Source organism: Salarias fasciatus, chromosome 1 (assembly GCF_902148845.1).
Source record: "Salarias fasciatus chromosome 1, fSalaFa1.1, whole genome shotgun sequence".
NCBI lineage: Eukaryota > Metazoa > Chordata > Actinopteri > Blenniiformes > Blenniidae > Salarias > Salarias fasciatus.
The window spans coordinates 1,054,755-1,065,115 of NC_043745.1; the positions used below are offsets into that span (position 1 = coordinate 1,054,755).

General features: G+C 51.3%; 1 protein-coding gene across 1 annotated transcript; it reads left to right on the forward strand.

Annotated features, from left to right (window-relative positions):
• The first annotated feature begins 4,269 nt into the window (after positions 1 to 4,269).
• On the forward strand, positions 4,270 to 9,449 carry LOC115386821 (COUP transcription factor 2-like). Its single transcript, XM_030089295.1, has 3 exons — positions 4,270 to 4,792; positions 5,961 to 6,485; positions 9,175 to 9,449. Exons 1-3 carry the CDS (start codon positions 4,270 to 4,272, stop codon positions 9,447 to 9,449), a joined length of 1,323 nt encoding a protein of 440 aa, XP_029945155.1.
• The last annotated feature ends 912 nt before the right edge of the window (positions 9,450 to 10,361 follow it).

Genomic DNA, 10,361 nt, shown 5'->3' on the forward strand with positions numbered 1-10,361 from the left:
AATAATAATAATAATAATAATAATAATGATATTGCTGATTATGTTCATGTTGTCGCTGCTGCTGTTTTTGTTGTTGATGCTGTTGTTGCTCTTGTAGTTATCGCTGTTGCTGCTGTTGTTGCTACTGTTGCTGTTGCTGTTAGTGTTGTTGCTGCTGTTGTTATTGTTGCTGTTGTTGCTGTTGTTGCTGTTGTTGCTGCTGTTGTTATTGTTGCTGTTGCTGTTGTTGCTGTTGTTATTGTTGCTGTTGCTGTTGTTGCTGTTGTTGCTGTTGTTGCTGCTGTTGCTGCTGTTGTTATTGTTGCTGTTGCTGTTGTTGCTGTTGTTGCTGTTGCTGTTGCTGTTAGTGTTGTTGTTGCTGTTGTTGCTGTTGTTGCTGTTGTTGCTGTTGCTGCTGTTGCTGTTGTGTTTCTGTCAGACTGAAGCTACGGGTCTTTGGCGGTGGGACTTGAAGGCCGACACTCACCCACGGTCCAGTACTGAGCAGCAGAGCTCTGCAGGGGGTCTGAGTGGAGCTGCAGTGTATTTTAGATCACACCCATTAATCTCATTAGCATAATGAGCTTACACCACGCCTATTTACTGTGAAGGAACAGGAGTTTACTGGGAAGGCTGCAGCGTGTCACCGACAGGCCGGACTTCTCTCACTGGCTGAGACCAGATGATGAAAACACTCAGTGTGGCTGTGTGAGCAGAGAGCTGTAAACACTGCCCGCACACCGTCTCCAATTAGCTCGCTCCCCGCCGGAGATCGGTCTGAAAGGCTACCGGATCACCAAAAACAGTGTGGGAGGAGTAGCGAGGAGGGCTGACCATCTGTGAACTGTGTGATGAAAAGGAGCGGCAGAGGCAGGCCTCATGCAGCCTGGTAAATACTGCAGCTTGACCTTCCGCTGTTGATTGGTGTTGGACCGCCGCCATGTGTTTTCGTTAGCAGCAGGGCTAAGCTTGTTTAGTGTGCAAGCGCTCCCTGGATGATTACATCTCTGGCCGTCTGGAAGAACGTGACGGCGCGGCCAGCCGCAGGCCTCGACACTCTTCACATGAAACCTCCACGCACCTCCACACGACTCCGTTTTCACCCCAGAGTCCCGTCTCGCTGTCTGCGGGAGCGATGCGACAGCAGACGGCTCAGTAGCAACACGGTGCTCACCTGCACCTCCAGGTTTGTCTGGAAGAGGATGAAACGAAGCGGAGGCGACGGCGCTGCTGACGGAGGGGCTGGCCATCAGCTCCCGTCAGCGCCGAGCAACACGGGGGGGTTCAGGGGGAACGACAGCATCTGAAATGTAAATGTCCCGTCCCTGCAAAGCTGAAGGCAGACGGAGATGGTGTCTGTCTCCACACAAGCCCACAGGTTGTTAACGAGACTGACAGACGAGACGACCAGCAGAAAGCAGCAGTCCCACATTACAACACAGCAGGTGTTGGTTCTGATGTCTTCTCCTGTCTGTAGGAATCTCACACCTGCTCTCTGCTCATGCAGTCAACTGAAAAGTTTTCCTGAAGCCTCCAGGAGGCGCTGGGATCCTGATCCACCTGTAGCTGTTCTGCTAATGAGAACCACAGAAACACTGTGGCTGCAACACTTTCAGTTCAGTGAGTGGAGACACTGGGAGCAGCACCCACCAAAACCAGAACATGTTCTAAATGCAGAGACTCCAACTGTCACCTTACTGATGTGGTCCTGGGGGGGTTCCCAAAAACTCACATTTACATCAAGGAATATAAATCGCGGTAAACATCACTCTTCAGGATGGAAGCTTATGAAGATGAAACAAGTGGACTGTGAAAGATTATAGAGGATTTATATAGAGGAAACATGATAGCATTTCTGTGGGATTTACTCTAAAAAGTCACAAACATTAAAAAAAGAAAGAAAGAAAGAAAGACCATGACAGACCATCACAGACTCTTTAGACCTCTGGAGACAGCCTTGTAGAGACGCTTCTCCTCTTCAGACCGCTGCAGGCCTTTGGTTTGTCTGCTTCACTCAGATAACCATCTGCAGCACTCAGGAGCTCAGTCTCACTTCCTGCTGACTTTAAAGGTGCATTAATTAAGGAGTTTTTCAACCTTAAAAATACTTATTTTCCACCATAAATATGTTACACATTTTTAATGCTGTGTACAATGTGCCCTGACATATTCATTACCAGAACCTCTAACAGCGCTAAATTGTCACTTGAAAGCAGGGCCGGCTCTAGGCATAGGCGAACTAGGCGGCCGCCTAGGGCGCCACGTCCCGAGGGGGGCGCCGCGGTCGTACAAGGGGCGCCACGATATGCTCTGTGTTCCGTGTGCCCCGTTGTGCAGCGGTCCGACGCACCGCGCTCCTCGTCCTCGGCGCTGCCCTGCACTGATCGGTATTGTTCGGCACCGCTCCTCACTGCGCACCGCACCCCCCCCCCCCCCCCCCCTGCTCAACAAATGTCGGGACCGCTCGAAAAACACGCACCCAAGGGGCGCTCGTCTCGGGCTCGCCTAGGGCGCCTCTGAAGCCCGGGCCGGCCCTGCTTGAAAGTCACAGTGCCGGTCCGGCTCCAGAATTTTTTTGGGGAGAATTTGAAAGGAATGATGCAATGCGCGCTCCAGCTCCTTGAGTTTCGTTTTGTCCGCCATTACTCGTCCAGATGCTCAGTGAGCAACAACTGAGCAGGATCTTCCAGAAAGTCAGAACAGACTGACTTCTAGCACTGCCACAGCTCCACACAGACTCCACCAGGGAGAAGACACTTACATCTTACTTGAGCGCTTCTAAACGAGCGAGGAAGGAGTCCCCCTCTTCCGTGCACGGGAGCCACAGGGACGAGTTTTTCACTAAGGTGCATTACGCCTAAGGCCTGCAGGGGCGCTGTTTTGCATAAAACGTGCAAACTCCTCAATGCACCTTTAAATGAATCAACTTGTCTCCATCAGTCAGAAGGAAAGTGGTTCTGATCCCAGCAGGTACACCTGGACAGGTAACTACAGGATAAGTGGAACATTTACAATTAGGAATTACATTGAAAGTGGCTGATTAACAAAAAAAATAAATAAATAAATAAAGAATAATGCATGCAAACTACACACAGAAGAACTCAGACCTGGACCCTTCTCCATGTGAGGTGGCAATGCTAACCACTGCAGCCCTGTGCCGCCTTCGCCCAGCCTGCAGCTCCAGGCACGTGTGGCTCAGTTACTGAGGACACTCGGTGGCATCAAACCTGCAGCCAGGAGAAATAATGGTTCCATCCGAATTCTGTCTTTCTTATGACGGACGGACACACACACACACACACACACACACACACACACACACACACACACACACACACACACACACACACACGTTTGTACTTATATCATTGTGAGGACGCTCATTGACATAATGCATTTCCTAGCCCCTAACCCTAAACCTAACCATCAAAAATAAATGCCTAACCCTAACCCAGACCCTAAACCTGACCTAAACCCAACTGTAACCCTAAATCAAGATCCAGTCTGAACCCTCAACAAGGCCAAAAAAGGTCTGTCGAAAAGTGAGGACCGGCAAAAATGTCCTCACTCTGTTGGTGAAAAATGAATTTTGGTCCTTACTTTTGGGTATGTACAAGAACACACACACACACACACACACACACACACACACACACACACACACACACACACACTCACAGCTCCTCCTGGTTCACTGAGCTCCGCCTCCAAACGTGCTGACGTGTGGACGCACCGTGCAAAGCATCATCTCTCTCTCTCTCTCTCCCTCTCTCTCTCTCTCTCTCTCTCTCTCTCTCCTCTCTCTCTCTCTCTCTCTCTCTCTCTCTCTCTCTCTCTCTCCTGTCTTTTTTAATGTAACTTCTGACTGATCGGGAGAGCATGGAGCGTGCGGAGAGCCTGGTCCGATGCCTGTGTGTGTGATGAAGGATGCGCGCGGTTTAAAGCTGGACGCGGAGCGGGGAGGGTCGCACAGTGCGTGTGTGTGTTCGGGGGTCCCGCGGCCTCCCGCTGTGGATCCGGACTCGGTGTTTCTGCGGATGCTGCACGGCGTCCCGCCGGGCTGAGTGCGGCTGTCTCCTCTCCGCCTGTGAAGCGGCGCGTTCTGATTCCAGGCCGCTCTCTCACGCGCTGCCTTCGCTTTATTTCTGTTGCAACTTGCGTCCGGTTTTGTCCAACAATGCGGCTGCCTGCGTGAACACGTGCCACTGATTCATGACGGAAAAACCGTGTGCGTTTTAAAATCGCTTAAAAAGGGAAACTTGTGCGCGTAAAGTTTTGGAGGCGGGCGATATGGCGATGGTAGCGTGGAGGAACGCGGAGGGCGTCGGGGACCCTCAGGGGGGGCTCTCCTCGCCGGTGTCCCAGGTCCCAGGTCCCCTGTCTCTGCCCGGGGAGCTGACTGGACACATGAACCCTGCGACCTCTCTGGATTTACCGCAAGCGGCGGCGGCGGCGGCGGCGGCAGGCGCGCCTCCTGGAGCACCGAGCAACCCGGCCGGACCCGCCGCAGCGGCCACCGCCAGCACCGCCAGCACCCACCACGGCACCTCCTCCTCCTCCTCCTCCTCCTCCTCCATGGACAAGCAGCAGAGCCAGCAGATCGAGTGCATCGTGTGCGGGGATAAATCCAGCGGGAAGCACTACGGACAGTTCACCTGTGAGGGATGTAAGAGCTTCTTCAAGCGCAGCGTCCGCAGGAACCTGACCTACACCTGCCGGGCCAACCGGAGCTGCCCGGTGGACCAGCACCACCGGAACCAGTGCCAGTACTGCCGCCTCAAGAAATGCCTCAAAGTGGGCATGAGGAGGGAAGGTACGGCTGCTAGCGCGCGCGCACACACACACACACACACACACACACACACACACACACACACACACACACACACACACACGTCCCTGCTGTCACTGAGCATGCTAAACCTCAGTAGCTTAGCCTCGGTGTCTCTTTGTTCCCACAGCAGTTTATGTTCCTGCAGCATCTAATTCTGTAATGTGTGTCTGCGCGTCCTCCGTCCTCCGTCCTCCGTCCTGCGTCCTGCGTCCCGCGTCCCGCGTCCTGCAGCCCGATGCGCGCGGTGCGCACAGGGCGCGCGCGCCGCAGCTAGCCTCCTCTAGCATGCACTGGATGTTCTCGTGCATCTGCACGCTTCTCCAATTTCTCCGTCAAATCTGTCGACATTTTCTGTTCTATATTTTCCACACTCCGACGCCGTGTGGTGTTTTTCGTTTGTTTGTTTTTTTGCAGGATTATTCATGCATGCAGTGAATTATCGGCTCGCGGATGCATAAAGCCTGAGGGCTGCAGGCCCGCGCGCAGCCTGCTGTTCGCCCTGTAATCCTCTTCACGGCGGAGCAGCCGCACTCCACATTTAATGTTCTCTTAACAAAATAAAAAGTCCAAACACATATTAATCCAGGCCTTTACCAACCAGAAAACAGCTGAAACACTCAGAGCCGGACCTGCTAAACTATCCAAATATTTGATGGAATTATTTTCTTGACCTGGAAATTAATTCTCATTTGTTATTTGAAGTTTTTCAATCAATTTCTAAACAGACGATCGAGCAGCTGTCCTCCGCTGGATCAATGTGACCGAGCTTCTCCACGATTACATTTTGTGTTTTTATTCTCATTTTGTTTAGCGTCTTTTTTAGGGTGTGTGTGTGTTTGCATTTCGTACTGTATCGAGACAAAGAGTGATACATGAGGAGGATTAGTGAAACACTAAAATTTAAAATGTAAATGCCTGAAAACATTTTTTCTGTGAGGTTTCTGAGTATCTTTTTTTTTTTATTCAGAACTGTGAAATTAAAGTAAAAATTCTGAGAAGTGGAAAAATTGTGGAAAAAGTGGGTATAATTATGAAATGAGAATAAACCCATTTTAAGAGTTTCTGCAGCGAATCTGAACGGTGTGTGTGTGTGTGTGTGTGTGTGTGTGTGTGTGTGTGTGTGTGTGTGTGTGTGTGTGTGTGTCAGCTGTCCAGAGGGGCCGGCTGCCCACCCAGTCCTACCACGGACAGTTCGCCCTGACTAACGGAGACCCCCTGCAGTGCCACTCCTACCTGTCCGGCTACATCTCGCTGCTGCTGCGCGCGGAGCCGTACCCGACGTCCCGGTTCGGGTCCCAGTGCCTGCAGAGCAACAACATCATGGGCATCGAGAACATCTGCGAGCTGGCGGCGCGCATGCTCTTCAGCGCCGTGGAGTGGGCGCGCAACATCCCCTTCTTCCCGGACCTGCAGGTCCCGGACCAGGTGGCCCTTCTGCGCCTCACCTGGAGCGAACTGTTCGTGCTCAACGCGGCGCAGTGCTCCATGCCCGTGCACGTGGCCCCGCTGCTGGCGGCCGCCGGCCTGCACGCGTCCCCGATGTCCGCGGACCGCGTGGTGGCCTTCATGGACCACATCCGGGTCTTCCAGGAGCAGGTGGAGAAGCTGAAGGTGCTTCACGTGGACTCTGCGGAGTACAGCTGCATCAAGGCCATCGTGCTGTTCACCACAGGTAAAGCCCCGCGCGAGGCGCGCGCACGGACCCTCAGACAAGAAACACAGAACAGCCAAAATAAAGCAAAAACAGAAGACACGACACAAATATCCTCTGAAATAACCAAATAACAGACAAAACACAGAGATCACCACCATAAAGTCTCAATATAGAAACAAAATAAAGGAGAAGGAACGCCACGAGGAGATTAGAACACAACACGCAAACAAAATCACCATAACGACAAAAAATACATAACACGCAAAACACCGCAGATTTTCTCTGAAATAATTAAATAACAGAAAAACAGAAAGAAGAAAGCACAGACTCAATAAAGCAACAGAATAAAAGAGAAGAAATGGCACGAGGAGATTATGAAATAACAAAATAGAATAAAAACAGAAGAAACACCAGAAATATTTTCTGAAACAAATAAATACTCAACACGCAAAATTTAAAAATACACAAAGACTCAATAAAACATTGAAATAAGACCCAAAACTGAAAAAAGGACAAGTTCTTTGAAATTACTTCAAATGGCAAAAAAAGAAACCGTTGACGGAGGCGCGCGCAGAAATAACACGCAATTTGATTAACAGAAAAAGCCGCAATATTAAAAAAAAACTTGAAAAAAAGAAGAACAGGTGCTTTTGAAAATTATTATGTAGTCCTATGAACATGTAGTTTATTAGAATCATGAATAAATTATATTTTTGACAGAAGAAAATATTAAAAGTGAATTTAGGCTGATTTATCAACTCAGAAATAACAGTTTGTCTCTTAATTTTAGCGAGAGAAGACGTGCAGCTCTCAGATCATTAAAATGAATAAATACATGAGAATGAAGCATTTGCATGGACGCTGCTTATGTAATGTGTTTACTACAGACTGGGTCTGCCGTGAACTGATGTGACCGGAGTCAGGCTGCCGGCCCTTAAAGCCGCAGCACCTCTGCATCGCGAAACATCTCCGAAAGGCGTCCGGTGAGATGTGCACGCGCATAGCGTGCAGGAGGCCCGGTGTCAGGGCTGCTCTGCGTTCAGAGGCGTCTCACGCAAACGTTTCTTCACTTTATCATTTATTGTTTCATTCCCGCAGACAAACCTCATCAACTGGCAACTTAATTCATTTGTTTAGCTGTTAGAAAAAAAATGTGGCTGTCTTTTAAATGTAATGTTTTATTATTTTTTTAATATTAGCGACCCCCCAATTATTATATACGTGAAATGGTAAAAGATACATCGTTTTTTTCATTTTAAATTATGGCTGCTATTTATCAAACCGCAAAATATGATCTCAGATTTCTTTTAAAATAACTAAAAACGTTTCTTTTAACGTCTCTTCCACAATAACCCAGTGGAGGGAAATAAGGGGGTATATATATATATATATATATATATATATATATATATATATATATATATATATATATATATATATATATATATATATATATACATATAGCGTAACACATATACATATACATATACATATGTATATGTGTGTGTGTGTGTGTGTGTGTGTGTGTGTGTGTGTGTGTGTGTGTGTGTGTGTGGAATAGAGAAGGCCTCCTCCTATGTAGGTCTATTCTCATCCTCATGAGCACATCTGAACACGTGTCTTCAAACTGGGACACAGTAACCGTGCTTTAACCCTGCTCCCATCAGGCCTGCAGCATAACAGGGCAGCACACACTCACACACACACTCACACACACACTCACACACACACACAGAGCTCTGTGGAGATGTAAAGCTCTCACACAGCACGGTGGTCGATGCTCAGTATTTTCTCTGACACACTTTCAGGCCAAATTTCATTTCTTTTTTTTTTTAATGTATTTTTAATGCGGCGAGCAGCGGCTCCATCTTCAATCCCTCCTGATAAATATCTCGACATGCTCCATGCCGTGCAGAGCAGTGCTGGCTCTGCTGTGTGTCTGGGGAGATTTATTGCTGAGTGTCGAGCACAGACGCCGTCACTGTTCTCTCATTACCTCCTCCAGACTCACAAATCTCTAAATTATACACACAACAAAATCAAGTTGCCAAGTGGAACCGGGAATGGTTTCTCGTGAATGACGCCATCAAAGCAAGACGATTTGAAGCAGCTCTTTAAAGAACCGAACCGTCTTACAGCCCAAGGTGCATGAACCCTTCTGGAGTGACGCGTCAAGCGCCATTATTTTGAAGGACTATTTGAAGAGCAGGGAGGAACTGCAGAACAACAAGCTGCAGCCTCGCCGTCCTCTTCCTCATGCCCCTCCTCCAAACCAACACCAGCATGGCGCTAATAACGGTTGCTTCTGCAGTATTTCTGAAAGCATTCACACTTCATTGTTTGGCCTCACTGCTCACTTCAGGCTCCGAATAATGTTGAAAATAAAGTTCAGACATCTTCTCAAACAGTCATGTTCACGGCAAAGTGCTCGTGGCCGTGTAGCTTTAAAGACTAGTTTGAGAAGTTTACTACCACAAGGTAAACATGGGATTTTACTCCAGAACGTTGACTGTTTAATGAACTGATTATATTCTAATGTCATCAGCAGTGGACAAACAGCCGAGGGTTCAACTGATGAAAGTGATTTTCATTTTATTTTCATTTCAAATCTCCAAATCAGAGTTTGAGCTGGAAGCCAGCAGTGAGACGAGAGCGTCCTCTGACCGAAGCTGTCCCCTGTCCCCTGTCCCCTGTCCCCGTCCCGCAGACGCATGCGGCCTGTCGGACGTGGCGCACGTGGAGGGCCTGCAGGAGAAGTCGCAGTGCGCCCTGGAGGAGTACGTGCGCTCGCAGTACCCCAACCAGCCCAACCGCTTCGGGAAGCTGCTGCTGCGCCTGCCGTCGCTGCGCACCGTCTCGTCCTCCGTCATCGAGCAGCTGTTCTTCGTGCGCCTGGTGGGGAAGACCCCCATCGAGACCCTGATCCGGGACATGCTGCTGTCCGGCAGCAGCTTCAACTGGCCCTACATGTCCATCCAGTAAGGGGCCGGTCCGGCGGGGGCCCACACCTCACATCCAGGCAGCACAGTGTTCAAGTCCCTGCTGGAGCAGGGGTGTCAAACAGGCCGGAGGGGGCCGCCACGGGCGAGAGAGGGGGGGCCGCCACGGGCGAGAGAGGGGGGGCCGCCACGGGGTGAGAGAGCAGGGCCGCCATGGGGTGAGAGAGGGGGCCAACACTGGGCGAGAGACAGGGCCGCCATGGGGTGAGAGAGGGGGCCAACACGGGGTGAGAGAGGGGGGGCCGCCATGGGGTGAGAGAGGGGGGGACCGCCACGGGGTGAGGGGGGGGGGGGCCGCCATGGGGTGAGAGAGGGGGGGACCGCCACGGGGTGAGAGGGGGGGGGCCAACATGGGGCGAGAGAGGGGGGGCCGCCACGGGGTGAGAGAGGGGGCCAACATGGGGCGAGAGAGGGGGCTGCCACGGGGTGAGAGAGGGGGGGCCGCCATGGGGTGAGAGAGGGGGGCCAACACTGGGCGAGAGGGGGCCAACACTGGGCGAGAGAGCAGGGCTACCATGGGGCGAGAGAGGGGGGCCGCCACAGGATGAGAGAGGGGGGGCCGCCATGGGGTGAGAGAGGGGGGGCCGCCATGGGGTGAGAGAGGGGGCCAACATGGGGCGAGAGAGGGGGCTGCCATGGGGTGAGAGAGGGGGACGTCAAGGGGTGAGGGAAGGGGGGGCGCCACCACAGGGTGAGAGAGGGGGCCGATATGGGGTGAGAGAGGACGGGTCACCAAGGGGTGAGAGAGGGGGTCGCCTGGTGGTGGGGGGGGCCTGGTAGTAGCGAGGAGGGCCGCCACGGGGCGGGATGAGCTGGATGCGCTGAGTCAGCTGCTGTTCCTGGTCCCTGAGTTACTGAGTTGAAGAGTCGGAGCTGAAACCCAGCACGGAGCCCA